Source organism: Culex pipiens, unplaced genomic scaffold (assembly GCF_016801865.2).
Source record: "Culex pipiens pallens isolate TS unplaced genomic scaffold, TS_CPP_V2 Cpp_Un0001, whole genome shotgun sequence".
Lineage (NCBI taxonomy): Eukaryota > Metazoa > Arthropoda > Insecta > Diptera > Culicidae > Culex > Culex pipiens.
In genome coordinates, this window is record NW_026292818.1 from 100,488 (window position 1) to 121,760 (window position 21,273).

General features: G+C 42.1%; 1 protein-coding gene across 1 annotated transcript; it reads left to right on the forward strand.

Annotated features, from left to right (window-relative positions):
• The first annotated feature begins 5,938 nt into the window (after window positions 1-5,938).
• LOC120417796 (uncharacterized) lies at window positions 5,939-11,382 on the forward strand. Its single transcript, XM_039579993.2, has 2 exons — window positions 5,939-10,518; window positions 10,566-11,382. The coding sequence occupies exons 1-2, from the start codon at window positions 5,939-5,941 to the stop codon at window positions 11,380-11,382; spliced, it is 5,397 nt and encodes a 1,798-aa protein (XP_039435927.2).
• Window positions 11,383-21,273: the final 9,891 nt, after the last annotated feature.

The window sequence follows — 21,273 nt, forward strand, 5'->3', positions numbered from 1 at the left end:
CTTTTTTTCTTGCTTGAATCCCTAAAGATTTTTTTAACCGAAAAAAATGGGAAATAAACTTTTATTATTAGCATCTATTAGGGCTATGATATTATTATTAGCGGTATGCTTCACCGTTTGCCATTAATATCTTATTCAGTGGAGACTCCTCTCTAGATGAAAAAAGTGAAATTCAAAGAATTCTCTCCGAGGGGAATACAAACATTATGGCTTGTGCATACGTCCAGCGAAAAAAAAAACATAAGATGAACAATAAGGTCGAAATTCCATCCGGACACGTGGGCTCTCGGTCTTCGGTGAAAATTGTTGGAATTAATTCTGGGGTATTAGGAAATTAACGAGCCAGGGCGAATCGGGAATTGGTCCGGGCTTAATTTTTATGTTTGCTGATAAGGCGGGGAGTTTATTAAGACTTTGCGGCATTTTTTCCGAATTTCTTAAAAAATACTAGAACGTTTAAATTGTTCGCAATTTTAAATGCAATAAAAGCATTTGAATTAGTTTGTTTTAACGCAAATAAACGTCAAAAGTTCGATTAACTTTCCAGTTCATACTATTATTGTTCATTAAATCAATTCGAGAATGAAAACAAAACTAGAATAAATTATGAAATGCACATATTCAGAATATTATCTTTTAAAATAAAAAAAAAAGTAGATCATTAACAAAAATATAATGGAATCGTATTTTATGTAACTAATAAAAAATGTGTGCATTTCGAACAACCAGTATTTTATTGCAAAAAGATAAAACATTCGCGAACATTTCGTGGGACTGTACATAAGTATTTCATGAAAATTTAAAATGTTTTCAAAGGAAGCGACATAAACTAAAAAAAATATTTGCAGCGGCTCAATCTAATTTTGAAATTTGCAAGATAAATTTTGTATGCTATTTTACTTTATTAGAGTTTTTTTTTTGTTGAAAACTAAAATTTTCACAAAACACTTTATTTTTCAGAAAAAAACTGATTTTTTTCTAATTTGCAATATAGGTATTAAACGAACCGAACAATTTTTTTCATGCATTTTCACATTATAAGAATCTTTTTTAAAAATACAAAAAAAATACAACATACCGTATTTTTTGAAAATACAAAATTAAAAAAAAAACAATCATATCACACGAAGCGAAATTTTGTATGCATTTTACTTAAATAGAGTTTTGTTTTGTTTTAAACTAAAATATTCACATAACACCGTATTTTTGGAAAAAAACTCAAATTTTCAAATTTTGCAGTATGGTTATCAAACGAAACAAAATGTGTTATGCATTTTCACTTGATTAGATTTTTTTAGAATAAATTGAATTTTCTTAAAATACCGTATTTTCCTAAAATACTCACATTTTCAAAATATGCAATGCAATTGAAGCGAATTTTATATGCATTTTTATTTTCATAGAGTTTTTTTTTTGTTAAAAATTAAAATTTTCTAAAAATACCGTATTTTTCGAAAACACTCAAATCTACAAAATTTACAATATGGGTATCAAACGAAGCAGAATTTTGTATGCATTTGTACTTTAAAAGTGTTTTTTTTTGTTTGAAACTAAAACACTTCCAAAACACCAATTAAAAATAACAAATTTTAACATTTTCACTTTATAAGATTTTTTTGGAAAATGTTGATTTTTTTCAAAATACTGTATTTTTCGAAAATACTAATAATTGTAAATTTGCAATCTGGGTATCAATCGAGGTGACATTTTATAATCATTATTACTTTACTAGAGTTTTTTTTGTTATAAACTCAAATTTTCGCAAAATCCGTATTTTTTTCGTAATTACATGCTCAGATTTTCAAAATTTGCAATATGGGTATCAAAAGAAGTGAAATTTGTTGCACAATTTCCTATTATTTGAGTTTTTATTGAAAAATACTTTTTCAAAATGTCCAATTTTTCGAGAGTACAATTTTTTTCATTATTTGCAATTTCATAAATAGCAACGTAAAAAAATATAGATTGGTTGAAAGCAAAATATTTTACTACTTTTTGAAAATGTATTTCTCAAATTCTAATGGCAATAAAACAAATTAGTTTAATACAGTTGAATACTATTATATAAAAACGATGTAATTTTATAAAGTAAAAAACAAGAAAAAAACAAAACAAAAATACATGAAAGTAATTTAAATTTAAGTTTCTAGCCGTCTAAAATGATAAATGGGCAAAAAATAAATTACAATGTTAATATCTGTAGCAAAAAGTAAGAAACATTTGCAGCTAAAAAATAAAGCTTAAAGTAGCATTTGTTGAAATTTCAAATCATTCGTTATGCAAAACGCACATTTTCCAATAATGCTTCACAGTGATTGATGACATCATATTCAAAGCAATTTCATGCAAATCACTGCTGATTTTGTCACTGTTGAGAAGCAACACAGAGACAGAAAAAAATCATCACCCAAATCCAGCAGATGCACCAAATCTAATCCGCCACAAATTTTATATGCGCAAAACCGTGGAAAGTTGAACAACAGCAACAAAAAAAAAACAACCGTTTTCCAATCCATTCCACGCGCGGCGCGGCGCCACCAAAGTTACTTTGCCTATATGCGGCACAATTTTTTCTCACTTTGTCATCTTTTTGTCATAATCGAAATAAATAACGCTCGGAAAGATTGGCTTTTCCCGCGTTTGTACGATGCGGAATATACATGGAAAAATATTTGTTTTACCTCGATCACTCATACTTTTTTTCCTTTTTTTTTCGTTAGTTTGGGCACAATTCTTCGAGGCTTGGCGCGCGCAATCAATCATATTTTAGGTATTTACCGAAAGAAAAGAGATGAATAATTTTTATAAATTGCACCCTTCGTCGTCGTCGTCAGTCAGTCAGTTGATTTTGCGGCAGTGTGACGAACCTTAAGCCACGTGAGTCGTCCTGATGGTTTTTGTTTCTATTTATTAACACTGAAGGAGAGGAAACAACAGTCATTTAAGGGTTCTTCTGGGGGTGAAATGGGATACGGCGTCAGGTCCATGGTTTGAAATTTAATTTTTCGCGGTATTTTCGAAGAACAGAACCGGATTGGGTGCGGGAAAGTTTGGGTAAACGGTTGCCATCCAGTAATCTAGAATTGGTTAGCCCGATGACTTTACAAAGTTGGACAAACACGTGCTTGCTCACGACACTGCGGACTAGTTTCGTGGGAAGGAAGTTGATTAGACTGCATAATATTTGATTAGTTTTACTGCGTTGATGAGTTTCATATTTGTGACCCGCCATTAAGTCAATGAAGTTGCAGATTAGTCCAAATTACTGCGAAAAATCCTCTAAAATTACGTTTTTTTTTCAATTCGTGGCATTTGTTGCCCCCAAAATTTAAAGAGAGTTTCAAAATATGCATTACTCTTCGCCAAGTTTCAACTCAAAATATCAATTTTCTTCCCCCCTTTCACACAGCAATGTGAATCTGCGATCTTCATCGCGTTACTAATTGAATTTCATCTTTCAAGAAGCCCTCAGGGTTCATCTTCCCGAGATGCGAATTCAGCTACCAGAACTACTGCCGTGTTGCCAATGACGATTATCGAAAAATTAATATATCATCGAAAGTGGCTCCGTCTAACCGTCGAATACACCGCCGTCGTCATACTTTCGGGTACCAGTCCAGAGAGACCCGTCGAAAACAGACGAAAATAATTATCAAATTCCTTCGTCAAATATTTCACCGGCATTTGATTAGCGCGGGCGGATTTTCCCATTTTCCCTTGGTTTTTGGTGGAAAAAGGGGATATTCGTTTCGTCTAGGATAGTCATTGTCGTCGTCGTCAATGTTGATGGTCTTCTCGCCACATGCACAAAGTTCGTCAGCCACCACAAATGAACCTTCTGTCTGTTGCAATCCTCTACCCTCTTGACTGTGACTAACTTTCCCTCCCTCAAACAAAAAGTGAGAAGAGAAACTTATCCTTGCAAATCGCAGGAGGCGCGCCCGCCAGAACACGTGGTTCGTCAACCAGCCAGCCTGGTCGCAGTAGTCGTATCAGTTTCCTGCTTCCTGAATCGGGTCGCGCAGCAAAAAAAAACTCCACGCCTGCTACTGCGAAAGGGTTCCGCAGACAAATGGGAAATCAAACGGAATTCCACAAACGACTACGCAAACGACGACGATGATGGTGGCTTCATGGCCTGCTAGATCTGTGGCATCAATCATACGGTTGTCTACCGCACGTCACTTTGCAAAGGAGGAAGTGGGACATTTTTTGTGCTTCTTCGCCTTCTCCGCCGCGCCAAACTAATGAGAAAACACCGTCGGCCACACCACGTGAGGAGTGGAAATTATTTGGAGCATGCTTAATTGAAATGTTTGCCCTGTGCGAGGAAAATTTGGCAAATGAAAACGACAGCTTAACCAGCAAATGGGAGGAATTTTTGCGAAGGGAAATATTTCCTCCACCGAATACCACACGTTTCGACAGCTTCGTCTGTTGACTGACAAATTGACAAATTGAATCACACATAGAGCCGGAGAGTTTTGTGAAAAGTTGAACATCAAAAGTTTCTCCTTTCCGGGAGGGGGTTTGGCACGCAAAGTGACGAACCCATCCTCGAACACAAAGTTGATATGAAATTTTGACTAATTTACATTTCAACTGCAAATCTGCGCGATGGATTTCCCTCTAAAGTAATGTGAATTTGATTGGTTAACTGTCGTGCCAGGTTGGTCGTAGAAGGGGAGAAAAACAAAAAAAAACACATATCCACAGCTTGTTTCTTTGCAGAGAGCTCAGAGAGACTCTATACACAGTCGCTCTGTTAAGCAGGAAAGGAGTGAAACGCCAAATTATAATGTATTACTCCATCAATCATCCATTTCTTTAAAACTTTTGCGCCGATTTGACAAACGATGTAATCCCGGGTAATCCAGGGAGCATGAAAGAAAGACGACCGACTGTTTTCTTCGTTACGGGAAAATTAGCCTGGACGGAAGAGGGTTGAGGCCAAAAGTGGCACAATTAAAATTTTGCTACTTCACTTTTGACTAACGCAACAATTAAAAAAATCGTGTTATAGATTGAAGATTTTTTTGTTAAAATTTCAAATAAAACACAGTTTTCATTCAAATATTAATACTGTCAGCTATGCTTCCGTCTTCCGAGAATTCTTGATGACAAATGAAAAAACCAGCTCGATCGGCAACACTGGTTGCTGCGATCGACACACCCAACGCGACACCCCTCGTCGCCGCCTGCGACGACGCAAGGAACGATCGAGAAGGTGGGAATTGGCGCGCAACGGAAGCGCGCGCAATCGAGCAGAAGGAGGAGAAAGAGAGAGAGAGAAGTGGAGATTTTTCACTCCAGTTCGCGACGCGTTCATGTAAAGACGTGTTTTGTACATAGTGATCGGAATACAAGTTTTGTTAGAAAAGTGAATTCCGCAAAGTGTTTTTGATCACCCGGAGAAAATCCCTAATACAGTCCACCCGCAGATCTAGTTGGGAGATTTGGCCCCAACATTTGGCCCTTACGAGCCGGATAGACAGTTCCTATCGGTAAGTTCGTCGGAATCGGAGAATTCCGGAGTGTCGCGAGGAGTGAAGTGTCCGGAAGTCGCTAATCCCGGAGGGCGTTTCACGTGGCCCAAACAGCGTGAAAGTGACGCGGTTGTGTGGAGGTTCCAGCAACGCGCGAGACAGTGCACCGGAAGAGGTCGGATTGGCCACTGGTAGTGCTAAGTGCCGACAGTGGTCGCGATTGGCCACCGAAGCAGAACATTGCGTGGACGGTAGCGTTGCTACTCGAGCAGGACAGTGCGTGGAAGGTGGTTCGGAAAACCACCGGAGCAAAAGTGAGAAAAGTGATCGGTGAAAAGAGTGTGGGCCGCCATCTTGAAAACGCCAGCAAGAGAGTGTTCGGCGAGAAGAGAGCGTGCGCCGCCATCTTGGAATCCGAAGAGAAAAGTGAAAAGTGAGCTGCATCCCGGCGGATGTGGCGTAGTTTCTTGGGGTTGAACACCGAGCAGAAAGTTGAGCCGGAAGAAAATGAGGAATCTGAGCAGGAAGCCAGTGTTCAGAAGAAACCGGAACCGGAAGACCGTAAGCCCGTGGTGCATCAACTTCCGCTGACTCCGAAGCAACGGCACACGGAGAGCAAGCGGAAAATGGCGGACGAAGAAGTGCAGGCGTTGCTGAACAGGCGCGGACATGTCAAGGGCAAGCTGACGCGGGTCAGGACTGTCCTCGGCCAGCCTGGAATCCCAGCATCGCGGATCGTAGTCTGCAAGGCGAACGCTGAAAAGTACTACGGTGAGTACAACAGCCTTAACAACAATATTATGGACGCAAGGTTGTCGGAAGAGCAGAGGACCGAGAACGCCGAACGGTTTTTGGACTTCGAGCAGCTCTACGACGAGGTGCTGGAGAAGATTGTTGAGCTCACAGCACCACCGAATCGTGCCCAAGCGGTCGTCCCTGCCGGACAGGCTAGTCAGCAGGTGATTGTACAGCAGACGCCCTTGCGTGCACCGATTCCAACGTTTGACGGCCAGTACGAGAACTGGCCGAAGTTCAAGTCGATGTTCCTGGAGCTGATGAAGAACTCGCCAGACTCGGACGCCATCAAGCTGCACTACTTGGACAAGTCTCTGGTGGGTGCGGCGACGGGCATGATCGACACGAAGACGCTTCAGGACAACAACTATGCGCACGCGTGGGAGATCCTCGAGGACCGGTACGAGAACCGACGCCTGATCATCGACATCCACATCAACGGGATCTTGCAGCTAAAAAGGATGGCGAAGAAGTCGTCAAAGGAGCTGCGAGAGCTGTACGAGGAGTGTTCGAGACACGTTGAAAACTTACGGTACCACAAGCAGGAGTTGCTGGGTGTATCTGAGTTGTTCGTCGTCAACATTCTGTCGTCTTGCTTGGATCGTGAGACACGTGAGCAGTGGGAAGCTACCGTCAAGAAGGGTGAACTCCCGAAGTATGCGCAGACGATCGAATTCTTGAAGCAGCGGTGCGCCATCCTGGAACGGTGCGAGTTAGCTGCCCCTGCGTCGTATGCGGTCCGGTCGGCAGTTCCCAAGGCGGTGCAGTCCTCGAAGCCATCGGCGAAGATCACCTCGGCAGCCGCGACATCCAACGAGGCCGAGTGCGATCTGTGTGACGGGTCTCACGCGAACTACAAGTGTGGCTCGTTCCGCGGCATGAGTGTTGCGGAGAGATGGTCGAAGGTGCGTGACGCGAGGCTGTGCTACAACTGCTTGCGCAAGGGTCACCGAGTTGGACAGTGTCCGTCGGATCGATCCTGTAAGTGCGGTGAGAAGCACCACAGCTTGTTGCACCAGGAGAAGAACCAGCAGCAAACCAAGCCGAAGCCAGAAGCGGCTCCGGTATCAGCGAAGGCGCCGTCGGCAGTGTCATCCGCCAGCGTGAAGGCTGGTCCCAGCGACACGGGTACGCCGGAAGTGAACGACGACAACGAGCAGCAGGCAACTTCGTGCTTCAGCAGCGGAGCGCTGAAGTCACCGCAGCAGGTTCTGCTGCAGACAGCGATCATCAACGTGGCGGACAAGTCCGGCAGGTTCCATCCGTGTCGAACGTTGTTGGATTCCGGTTCCCAGGCGCACATTTTGTCGGAGGCGATGGCACGAACCCTCGGTCTAACCTTCGAAAAGTGCAACGTGACGGTCGTTGGAGCCAACGCAGTGAAGACGCAAGCAAAGAAGGGAGTCAACCTTACCTTCTCGTCGAGGTACTGTGAGTTCCAAGACAACATCTCGTGCCTGATTTCGGACAAGCCAACGGGACGGATCCCGTCGGCAAGAATCGAGACAGCTGCTTGGCACATCCCGAGTGACGTGTTCCTGGCAGACCCGAAGTTCAGCGAGCCGGACGAGATTGACCTGGTCATGGCGTCGAACTACGTGTGGGACTTGCTGCGAACGGATCGAGTGAAACTGGCGAACGGCACCGTGACTCTGCGTGAAACCGATCTGGGCTGGATCGTGACCGGCGTGTACGACCCGTTCCAGCAGCTGAGTTGCCAAGTCGTCCACTCAAACATTACGCTGAAGGATCAGCTGAACAACGCCATCGAGAAGTTCTGGCTGGTTGAAGAACTAGCAGACAAGCAACTTCAAACCAACGAAGAACAGGAAGTGGAAGAGCACTTTCGTGGCACCCACGGCCGTGACGGAAGTGGTCGCTTCGTCGTCAGGTTGCCGTTCAAGGACGAGGTTCTTGAGCTGGGCGACAACCGAGTCCAGGCGTTGAGGAGATTCAACCTGCTGGAGCGCCGTCTGTCGCGCAACCCGGAACTCCGAGAGCAGTACACGGCGTTCGTCGAGGAGTACGAGGCGCTGGGTCACTGCAAGGAGATTTCTGAGCATCAAGATTCACCAGAAGTGCGTAAGTACTACCTGCCGCACCACGCTGTGCTCAAACCGTCCAGTTCGTCTACGAAGCTGCGGGTGGTTTTCGACGCCAGCGCCAAGGCCGGCAAGTACTCCCTGAACGATGTGTTGAAGGTGGGACCGACCGTCCAGAATGACCTGTTCTCCATCGTTCTGCGGTTCCGTCGCCATCCGGTCGCATTCACCGCCGACGTGGTGAAGATGTATCGGCAGGTGCGTGTGCATCCGAGCGATACGCCGTACCAGCGAATCTTCTGGAGGAAGGACCCGAACGAGCGCTTGCGAGTGCTTGAGCTGAACACCGTGACCTACGGAACGGCGAGCGCCCCGTTCCTCGCAACGCGGTGTCTGGTGGAGCAGGCGGAGTCGGCGAAAGGCCGGTTCCCAGCAGCCGCCAAGATCGTGATCGAGGACATGTATGTCGACGACATGCTGTCCGGAGCCAGCAACGAGAAGGAAGCAGTGAAACTTGTGCTGGAAGTGAAGAAGATCCTGGAAGAGGGAGGTTTCCCAGTGAAAAAGTGGTGCTCTAACTCAGAGCAAGTGCTGAAGTGTGTGCCTGAAGAAGATCGGGAGAAGCCGAAACCGATCGAAGAGTACAGTGCGAACGAAGCCATCAAGGCTCTGGGTGTCCTGTGGGACCCACGCGAGGATGAGTTTCGTTTTGTGAACTGTTTGGAAGAGTGCGACGACAAACCAGTTTCGAAGGCGAAAGTGTTTTCGGACATCCTGAAAGTGTTTGACCCGCTGGGCTTCGTAGCCCCAGTCATCGTGCTGGCCAAAGTGTTTATGCAGAAGTTGTGGGCCAGCAAGATGGACTGGGCTACTGAACTAAACGAAGAGCTTCTGTGTGAGTGGTTCGAGATTCGAGAGTCTCTAACAGCGCTGAACGACATTCGTGTGCCACGATGCGTCGTGGTGCCCAACACGGTTCTGCACGAGCTGCACGGATTCGCTGACGCGTCGACCGTTGCCTACGGGGCTAACGTCTACCTGCGCTGCATCCGCGGGAATGGGTCGGCCGAGGCCAACCTGTTGTGCGCGAAATCCCGAGTGGCTCCGCTAAAGAAGCTGTCCGTGCCGAACCTGGAGCTGTGTGCAGCGCTGTTGCTTGCGCGGCTCGTCGTGAAGGTCATCGAAACGCTGGATCTGAAGCTGTCTGCTATCGAGCTGTATTCGGACAGCCAGATTGTGCTCGCATGGCTGAAGAAGGATCCGAATCTCCTGGAGACCTTCGTGCGTAACCACATCATCCAGATCTTCAACCTCACAGGTAAGTTCCGATGGAATTACGTGAGGTCAGCCGACAATCCGGCAGACATCGTCTCTCGAGGGATGAGTCCCAAACTCTTGAGTCGGTGTCCGAAGTGGTGGAAGAGTCTTCTACCGCTGACGAGCGCTGCCTACGTTCCTGAAGAACCCCCCGAACTCGAGGACGACGAGCTGCCAGGGCTGGTAGCCATCGTCTACAAAGTCACCGTCTTCGAGGAGATGCCGGTGTTTAAACGGTTCGGCGAGTTCCGGAAACTCCAGCGCGTGATCTGCTACGTGCGCAGATTCGTCCAGAACTGCAGGAACAAGAAGTCTGGACAACCAAGGACGACGTGCGCCTACGTGACAGTTCCTGAAACGAGAGCGGCGTTACAGTCCATCATTTGGTCGATTCAAATGGCAGCCTTACCAGATGAGTTTTATCTAGCGAAGACCGAACAAACATCCAGCCAGCTCGCGAGCCTGGCACCAATCGTCGACGAGGACGGTCTGCTGAGAGTCGGCGGACGTCTGGAACATTCGAGCCTCCCGTACGAGGCCAAGCATCCCGTGATTCTGCCCCGTCATCACGTGACTACGTTGCTGGTCCGAGCGCTGCATGTGGAGAACCTGCATGTCGGCCCCTCCGGACTCCTGGCCATCGTTCGACAACAGTACTGGCCGCTGAAGGCGCGCAACGTAGTTCGCGACGTGACTCGCAAGTGCCTGCAGTGCTTCAAGGCCAACCCACGCAGGATTGAACAGTTCATGGGACAGCTTCCAGCGGAACGAGTGAACGTTGCAGCCCCCTTCGAGTACACCGGCGTGGACTACACTGGACCTGTGACGGTGAAACAAGGCAAGTACAGACCTAAACTTACCAAAGCCTACATCGCCGTGTTCGTCTGTCTGGTCACCAAGAACATCCACCTGGAATTGGTGTCAGACTTGACAACCGAGGCCTTTTGGCCGCCCTGGATCGTTTCGTCAACCGACGAGGCATGGTGCGCAAGATCTTCTCTGACAATGCGACGAATTTCGTCGGGGCGTCACGATCATTGCGCGAAATGCACGAGCTCTTCAAGCAGGACCTTCTGAAGCGCGGAATCCAGGATTTGCTCGTGCCCAAGGCCATCGAGTGGAGCTTCATCCCGCCCAGGGCTCCCAACTTCGGCGGATTGTGGGAGGCGGGCGTGAAGAGCGTCAAGACACACCTGAAACGAACGCTGCAGAATGCGGTGCTTACCTTCGAAGAATTTGCTACCATCTTGACGCACGTTGAAGCGGTCTTGAACTCTCGGCCGCTCTTCAGCTTGTCGGACAGCCCCGGAGATCCCCTTCCGATAACTCCGGCGCATCTTCAACTCGGCAGGCCGCTGCGTCCTGTCGCCAAGCCCTCCCGTAGCGGTGTCGCGGACAACCGTCTGAACCGCTGGGAGTACCTGGACAAGCTTCGTGAGGACTTCTGGGGCCGCTGGTCCAGAGAGTACCTGACAAGTCTGCAGAACCGTGCGAAGTGGACCAAGAAATCGCACAATCTGCAGCCCGGAATGCTGGTCCTCCTCGTCGAGGACAACCTTCCGTCGCAGACCTGGAAGGTCGGCATCATCGTCGAGACTTACCCCGGAATGGACGCGCTGGTGCGTGTCGTGGACGTGAAAACCGGTTCTGGAGCAGTCTTCAAGCGGTCGGTATCCAAACTGGCACCCTTGCCGACCGTGGACAACGACCGGCTTCTGGAGCGCTTCGGTGCTTCAGATTAGCTGGAATGCAGCCGCGGGGGAGAATGTCAGCTATGCTTCCGTCTTCCGAGAATTCTTGATGACAAATGAAAAAACCAGCTCGATCGGCAACCCTGGTTGCTGCGATCGACACACCCAACGCGACACCCCTCGTCGCCGCCTGCGACGACGCAAGGAACGATCGAGAAGGTGGGAATTGGCGCGCAACGGAAGCGCGCGCAATCGAGCAGAAGGAGGAGAGAAAGAGAGAGAGAAGTGGAGATTTTTCACTCCAGTTCGCGACGCGTTCAAGTAAAGACGTGTTTTGTACATAGTGATCGGAATACAAGTTTTGTTAGAAAAGTGAATTCCGCAAAGTGTTTTTGATCACCCGGAGAAAATCCCTAATACAGTCCACCCGAAGATCCAGTTGGGAGATTTGGCCCCAACAAATACAATGGCTTTACTTTCATTTTTTATACATATATTTTTTTGCCTTGATAGAATTTAAAAATTGTGTTAAATTAAACATTGATGAACATCAATTTTGCAACTAATTCTCTGAATTTCTTCAAGGCCTATTTTGGTACTTTTCATTATCTAAGCTTATTTTTTTGTCTGTTCGTTTGTGTTAATATTTTGATAACCAGATGTTAAAGGTACCGTTAGCAGACAATGGGGCAATCAAATATATCTCGTAATTTCTAAATAACTAACAACTTTTAGGATGACACAATGTTATTTAAATTTTAAAAATCAGTCTTTTTTGAAAAGGTTCCAAAAACAACATTTTGATTTTTTGCTCTTTGGATGTCACAGATGCGGGTTGAAAAAACTCAAAATGCTGAAAATCCAAATTTTATTTAAAGGACCTTTTGAAAAAGACCCAGAACTCTACATTAAATGCTAATTAATAACCCAATTTCCCACATTGAACCAAAGAAAAGAAAAAAAAAAACAAAAAAAATGGTAAAACTTGTCATCAACAATGAGAATTTGTTTAAGGAATTCATAAAAACGTGGTGCATTGCTGGAAGTAAATTTTTTGATCATAGTATTTGAAATTTAAAATTAAATTAAAATTCAAATTTAAATTAACCTTTTTGATAAGTCATTTTTGAGCAAACTAATGTTTCTTATTTCATTAGCTGTAAAGTTGTTAGGTTTTTTTCTGAGAACATAAACCATTTAACTGAATTTATTAGATACTGAGATATTGCAAAAACTGCTCCTTCACTTTGGCCAAATCTCATCCCAAAAGGCCCAATGTCACCCCTACTGACCATTGTTGTTATGTTTTTTGTCAAAAATAGTTACAATTAAAAAAATCTTAAAATAATTTATTTTTTGTGATATTCGCCACTCTCATGTTAAATGATGTCTTCCACTCGGTCAACGCCAAGGACCACAACGAACAAAAAAACAATTTAATTTAATAACACTGAGCAAAATTAAATCCCAAAACGTCGCCCGTGGTGTCGACAATAAAAGCATAAAAGGACTTGTGTTTTGTTAGCGCTCTCCTCACCTCCTCACCCCACGTGAGTCAACCAAGGTTGGAAATTCCCGCCGAGGATAAGTCATTTCACGAATGAAATAAACTGTTCCTTTTTATGGGCTGACTTTTGGACGTTGCGGCACCACGGACCGTTGGGGAGAGCTAATACATCATACAGGCAAAAAGACGAACCTCACGAATCGGATGATTGATTCGTTACGTAATTGTGCCGAGGAATGCCCCGAGTCCAACTCTCACCCCTAATAGATAAAAAATAACATAAGTTTTATATCTGATTTTGATATCGAAAATGATAAATTGTTTATCATACACATGTGGAAGTTTTTTTTCTCTGCTCTCTGTTTTGGCAGATATTTTTCTGCACCTTGTTTTGAGCCCACGGATTGACTTGTCCTCTTATCGAATCGCCCTCCGGGAAGTCCTCGGGAAGGGACATGTTTTACGGTTTTCAACAATTTTCTTTCGTCACTCACTCCCTTAATACTTGGGATGGCTAGCGTCCAGCGTTTTTTTTCTTCTCTCCCCAGAGGACTATAAAGATATTGGCCGTATTGACGTTCGATCGATCTCCCACTCGAACAAAAAGCCCCCCCAACCGGACTGAGGAAGATAACAGATTGGGTGGCTTCTTTCTTATAACTTCCCTTGGGGGTTGGCCGGGAAATGCTAGTCACGATGGGAAATCTCCTGCGTGTCTTCATTCCGGTCTGTTGCGAGAAGTACTTAAAGATATATTAATTTTGAAATCCACTCCGACTAAAGGGAGAAAAGGGCGAATTTGCGCGAAGAAAAATGAATTCAACAGATATCAGACACACACAATTGTTGCCTCATTGAGTTTTTGAGTGAGTGTGACGGGTAGGGTGGACCAGATTTCAAACAGCTTTAAAACTGCTGAAACACTGAAATACACAGTTTTGGAACACTCTAATTTTAATATAAAGCACAAATTTCTGTAAGGGCTTCGTCTGTGCTCAACATCATTTATTCCCAAGGATTGTGACTAATTTTTTGACGAAATTTACAGATTGTCGAGGCGCGCGCGTGGTTTGTGAGACGAATTCGGCTGTCCAAACGAATTTAAACATCATCAATCAACACACTCGGCTCCCTTCGACGAGGGACACAAATGGTGTTTTCTGTACGATAATGTGGGATGTAACAATCTGGTTCGTTGGTTCATTGTCTGCTGCAGTGCATTTTGGGAAATATGTAATATCATTTGTCAAAAGTTAACTTATTCGAAAAAGGCGCTCAATTAATGATTTGTTCTGTGATTCCTACATTATATCGTAAAACTTCGAAAGACCATCCAAAATGGGGAGAAATTTCCCCCTTTGCCAAGAGAGAGATTAAATTCAAACTAATTATTCTAAAAGCCATTACCACCGTTCATTTATCTCTCCGAAACCGGTGCGAACCTGGTGCATCAGCACTCCATAAAAGCATGCATCTCACCCCCCACCCACCATAAAATAGTCAATATGTTTGCACACATGCACCGCATTATTATTGAGACGTCTGTAAACAGATATGCACTTGATGGTGGCGACGACGACGACGTCAATACATTGACTCATTGGACGAGGAGGGAGGCCTTGTCGTGAAACTGCATGCACTTGTGCAATAGAGTCTTCTCTCCCTCGATCGGGGCCGGCCGCACATATGGAAAAGAACGCATCAATCTGTTGCGAATCTAGGATGGATTGGGGAAGGGGTTGGATTGGGGTAAAGCCACGAGGGCATCCCTCAATTGATTGCGCCAGACCACAATTTCAATTTCAATTTAGAGGTTAAGCCTTCTTATAGGAACGGTCAGAGGCGTTGCAAGGAGGTTGCGAAGCAAATCATGTTTGATTTTCAGCCAACCTTTTGAACACTTTAGAATCAATCAGTAACTCTATATAACGTTTTCATTACAACCATGGGTTTCCTATGTACATAGGACCTTTTGAAAAAGTAAGAAAGAACTCATCATTATAACAAAATTGAAAAAAAAGTTATTGTATTTTTAGTTGTTTTCTGATTTTTTTTTCATAAACTGAGATTTGCTCAACTATTCAATAGATTGCACCTGTTATTTTGTTTAACAATTTGATAGCCTATATGGGATTTAATAGCACAAGTGAATGAAATTTCATTCAAATTTTGATTTTTGTTTTGGAATCGGGATGATGTCCGCTTTCCATCACAATTATTATTTCAAGAAATTTTTTACAAAAATACTTCATTGTTATTGCAAGATTAGAATCGAATGATCGCGATTTTTTCTCCTTTTTATAACACTTTTTCTAAATATTCAAATTTTTCACAAAATTGTAGTTTTTTACAACATAGGTAGCATTTGATCGGGAATTGAACATAAATGTAAACAGTTATGATAATTTTTTTTTAATAGGTCTTAAAAATCATAAAATTTCGTATTTTTGAAAAATCGGATTTCCAAATTCGAAAGATATTCTTTGTTTTTTTTTTGTTAAAAAGTAAATTTTTTCACAAAACAACCCTTTAAAAAAAACCTGAAATTTTAGATTTTGTTAATATACGTATGAAATAAACGAGATTTAGTTCTATATTTTGATGAAAACATAATTTTTGAAAATACTTAAACTTACGAAAAAAGAGTGTTTGTTGTTGTTCTAAAGTTATAATATTTTTTTACAATAAGCGTATTAAATGATTTGGAAATCTGACTATATTGTACATACTGAAATTTTGAGTTATTTTTTTTTTTTCAAAAATACGCACCCATATATCAATTACTTGGAATATTTTTTCAAAAAACATTGCATTTTAAAAATTCAAGAAAAAATACGTATTTTGTGATTGTTTATTTAATTACAATAGCAACGAATAGCCGGGCATGACTGCCGATAGCACACAACAGACAAGCTGACCATGTAAAAATGGTTTTAAAAAGTTCAAAACCCTGTATCTTTCGAAGATTTTGTTTTCATAAAGGTGTCACCGAAATAATTGATACGTGAAAAAACTGCTGATTTTCAAATTAATTTTTGTCACTAAAATTAATTTTAAAAAAATACGATTTTTTTATGTTTTAGGAGAAATAAATTGCCATCTTTCAGAAAATTCCATATTAGACAAAAAATCCCTGACCAATTAATGATTCTTTGAAAATGTTATTTAAAAAAGGAAAGGAAAAAGGTTAACACCCGCAAACTCGGAACACTTTTGTGGTAATTTGTCAATAGGAGTCAAAATGCAACTTTTTGTACCTCCCACAATCACAAAACACCTCGTTTTAACTGGAAATTCCACAAAAAATGATCAAGCTTTATAGAAAACCATAGTTAACTTATTAATTTAATGGTTTCAGTGTCACTATTGCGTTGAAAATCGTCACTTTCGGAGAAAACTCAAGTTTGTTTACATTTCGACGTCGTCGGGCTATCTTGTCGCACCCGCCATTTTGACGTTCCGAGAAAAACGCGTTTTAATGTTTGACCTTGAATATTCAAAAACGAGAGCACGCAATGTAAACAATAACAAACACGTTTTGTTTGGCTCACCATTCTGTGCATTGTCCCAAAGTTTGGTTGAAGTTGGTTGCTGGAGTCCCGAGTTATAATTACAAATGTTTACGGTAGTCTAGCTTGTACGTGCGACAAACGCATCCTGACTTTCTTGGCCTGAAATCCGTTTGGCCTTTTGTCGCACTTACATCAATTTTCATGGAGTGACAAGATAGCACGACAAGATTGAAACTACTCTCATATGTAAAGTGACAAAAATGCACGGAGTTTTTTCGGTTTTTGTTGAATATCTCAGGATTGAAATCGAATTTTGGGGATCTGTGAAGGTCAAAAGGTGAGGCATTGTGAGCTGCACAAAATGGCGTTCTTAACTCAATTTGGCCCAAAATGCACGTACGACAAGTTAGCACGATGGCGACGATTTGTAAGAAAAGGTGTTTTATATATATTCCAAATAATTACATTAAGTATTAAAATGTTTATCGACACATCAGTCGAAAGATCATAACAAAAGCTACCAAATAAAGGTAAATGCGGATCACTTTGTTCAATTATCGATTCGATTCGATTATCGAAATGCGGAAACATATTTTTTCTGTAATTGACTGATCCAAACTAAAAAATAATAATTTGCTACAAAATAACCTTAAATCGATTTTTTGAATTTTGTATTGACAGATAGGGTAGTGTTTCACAAATATGTCATTAAACCCTTACCAACACCTCTGTCTCCGAACCTCAAACGACCAAACGTCGAATGGCCTGCTTCGACGACTACGACGATGCCCTTGCGCTTATGCGCTGAGTCGTTTTATTGAATGCGATTTTCAATAGGATTTGCATGGCCTACTGATTGTTCCGTTGGTATACCGTGTACGGAAACGATGAACACACTGCACATGAATGATTGACTACCTACATCGCCTACTTGGATATTGGATTGGATTTGGGTCCGCCCCCGCCAATCTGTGCAACGTATGTATGGTGAAGGCTTTTTTACACACGAGCACTCGGCTTGACTGACTGGTGGTAATGTTTCTAATTGATTGGTATTCTAATGATCCAATGATTGCCTCATTTATTTCCTGATTAAAGTGGCGCCTCAAGTGGCTCTTGGCTGGGTCAATTAATCGAGTGATAAAATATTCACCATGTGTAACTCTTTATCAGGGGGGCTTATGCGAGCCATTTTGCAAGTGTTTGGTTTATTGAGCCGAGATGGTGTCACTGCGATAGCGGGGCAGGATTAAAAGTAGTGGGGGAGGGACGAATCGGATTATACAGAGGTCCCTTAATTACTAGTCGGCTACTAATTACTGTATGCTCACTTGAGACTGGGCGACGCTTTTCATCAGCGAGGCTCTTCAGTCTGTCGTCGTCTTTGCCGTGAAGAATCGACTTTCGATTCGTTTTCTATCCCTATTGAAAGGTAATACATGTTTCTATTCAGGGAATAGCAAAATAAAAAATCTGGCGCTTTCAATGAAACGAGAAGCGCCCCTCTTCTTTGTAGTTTTAGCCTTTTTTTCATTGATAAGCGTGACCTGTGATCTGACGCCGCGGTCGGTATCATTAAACAAGAAAACGCTACACAATCAACTAAACATTAATAAATGTGCGTCGAGCTTTCAAATTTCTATAATTAAATTTTTGTACCCCGTCATAATTACCCCGCGCGCAGTAGGCTGGTTCAACTGCTTACGAGAAGGGTTTTTTTTTGATAGGCTGATGAACTCTAGAGCCAGCCTACTGTTGCGGCCTTTCGGGGAACGACTTCTGGCAAGGGACGCGCTGCTCCTCAAATCAATCAAATCTCTGCTAGAAGTGATGAAATTTAGATAAATGATTTTTACTTCTCATTATTTCCTTTCTCGCCGTTTCTGGCCGCGACCATGGCGGTCACCGATCTTATCCGTCGTTCCGATCCGGGACCGGGGCTACGTTCTGTTTTGAAACCATTTTTTTGTTCCTTTCTTTTAATGAACTTAATGATTGTTGTTTTTTCGTCCCCCAGCCGCCGCGGGGTCATTTCGGCGAAAATATGATTATGTGTATCAGGAAGCCGGTTAATCGTTTTGGCCGCGGCCAGGCCACGCACAGTGGGTGATCGTGGCGGGACTCCGCGCCGGAATTGGATTCGTGCGGCGGCAAAATGACTCAATTACGCACTGTTGTGCTTCAGGGTAAGAGTTGCTTTCTGAAGAAGTTGGTGATTTTTGTGTTTACGAATGATTCCGTCTGAGGCTGCAGCTGCGATCATTAAATACGCATTACCGGATGCATTCAACCGTGAACAATTTTAAGCCCATTTGCAGTTCGTTTGTGTGATTGAGTCTCGATTTGTGTGCTTTAACAAAATGGCATGAGAATTGCGTGCAATCCTGCGGGGCTCATCTGGCAGAAATCAATCAAACTGAGCCAAATAAGAGGGGTGAATGGACTCTCCGAAGATGTTTTTGGCAAAATACCAACATAAGATTTTCTTTCCTTATTGGAACGGAATTATACAATCAAGTCTTATAATTTAACTATTTAAAAAATGAGTAGTTTTTTTCAACCGAGAACTTAGTTCAGCAAATCCACAAATTGAAAACTTAATTTCAAAGTATGTTCGCATCTCTAAAAAAAGTTATTAGGTTCTGTTCTGATAAAATGTTGTTTTTTTGCCAAAAGAAAAAAATAACAGTGATAGACTGAAAATGATATTGTTGAGTTTTTTTTAATTACAAATCATTTCAGTCAATAAATCCTACTCTTCCCATCATATTTACAGTTATTTCTCAAATTCAGAAGTTATTAAAAAAAAACTCACGGTAACATTTTCCCATAAAAAAACAAAAATCATCATCCCGTACATTTCATTATCTTGATTCCCATCTCATCCCTCACCCGAAAAAATACGATTCCAAACCACGTGTGTGCTCTTCCTTCTCTGCTAACCCAATCCGGAAACGGCGCAAGAAACCCCTACGATGACGCAGCCAGATTTAGATCAAACACACGCTTCCGAAGCCATCAGCAGCCAGCACAAGCAATGCAACGATTATTCATTTAAATGCCACCGAAAATATGTGAAAAACTCATAATTTTAAAATTCAACCTTCCAGAGGGAAGGGGAACAATCCCTCCACTTTTCGGATCCTTTCGCCCGGTGCCCCTAATCTCCGGGACCAAGACACACACAAAAAAACCATATGTCGAAGGCTTCGTCTGGGAGGAGGATAAAATTCAATAAGTTGCTTCACTATCTTTCTGCTCGGCCGTTGATTTCCTCGATTATCATCATCGGTAATAACATTCAGACATCATTGCCCGTCGTAAAAAAGCAACGAACTGTTGAGGAGCAACATCCAGCCAGCAAATACAAAAGGAGGAAAGAATTTTTGGGTGAAATCATATTTTGCCCTGGATGTGGTGGGACCAAAAGGAAAAACTGAAATAGAAATGCCGTTTTTTTCATATCTGCTCGATCTAGGTGTGTAGTGAGAGAAGGCGAGGGAGAGAAGTGTCCCTTGGACAAACAACACAGCCAGAGACATTCCCAGTGAGGGGGAAAAACTCACCCACGCACTCGCACAATCGATATTTAAAAGCATCATTGGCTTTTCATTTTTATTGTTTTTATCAGCGTTTGAGCCGTGGCGCAGTGGGACTATTAGGCGGGTATTAGATTTACGACGGAAGTCTGGTGCGGACCAATTCGTGGAGTGGATCAATTCGTTAGGGTGGTGGATTTAAATCATCTATTGGTGAAATTTATAATTTTAGTTTATTTAATGGTATAATTTTCACAAGGGATTTTGCGCGATAGCAGTTTTGATTAACTAACAAATGTTGAGAAATACATGTTTAATATCTTGTTAGATTGAAAATAATGTTTTTCATTCATTTTGAGAATGATTTTTATTTTTGCCTGGAGTTCAGAAACATGTTTTTAATCAACAGGTCAATATTAGGCTGTTTAAAAAATGTGATTGCAATAATTAAGTTGACTTAAGCGCTTCTAAATGCATTTGAAGAAAAAAAAATTACTTAAAGTTGGGGTTTTATAACCATATTTTTGTTAAATCGATTATAGCAATATGGAATGCTTAGATGAAGAGTTAACCGTGTCTCAACCGATTTTTTTAATTTATTCAGCATTGAAATTAAATAAAACGAAATGTAATTCAATTTTTTTTGTATGTTTATCATAAGAAATTTTAATCATTTACACTTAGATTCTTTAAAATGTTAATCATTGATAAAAGTTAATTGGAAATTTATTTATAAAATTATTCAAAATAATTTTACCTTTCCGTGGTCAATTCAAACAATCAAAACTTCCATTAGTTTTGAGTGTATTGGAAGTGTATTCTAATCTTTTTTATCACTCATGATTTTCTTTACCCGGGTAGACGGTAATAACAAAATTAATAATATTTCAATAACAAATCCTGTTAAAATAACAAAAAGTGTTATTATTTTATCCTGAAGTTCAACATCAAGAAGAAAAAATAATAACAGTTTATGATAAAATATCAAGATTTAATATTGAAGTGATATTATATTGAAAATGTTTAATAACACGCTAATAAGAGGAAATGTTATACATTTCAAAAACTCTCCTAATAACAAAATTTGTTATTCGTTCGGAATACTGACTTAGAAATAAAATTACCATAAATCTTACAAATGGAAAAGTTTCTAAGTGTCCATAACACAATCTGTTATTTTTTTTTCTTTTGTTAAATATGTTTAGATCTTTGGGATAAATTTGTCTAATTTCGTCGGGGTCATTTTTTTGGCCATGCAATGGGGACCTTAAGCTAAAATTATTCTAAAAAGTTGAAATTTTGGAAGTTGATTTTTTAAATTATTTGATATACCCCCTAAGGGACTTTGCTACAATTGGAAAGAACTATGGGATAATTTTGACCA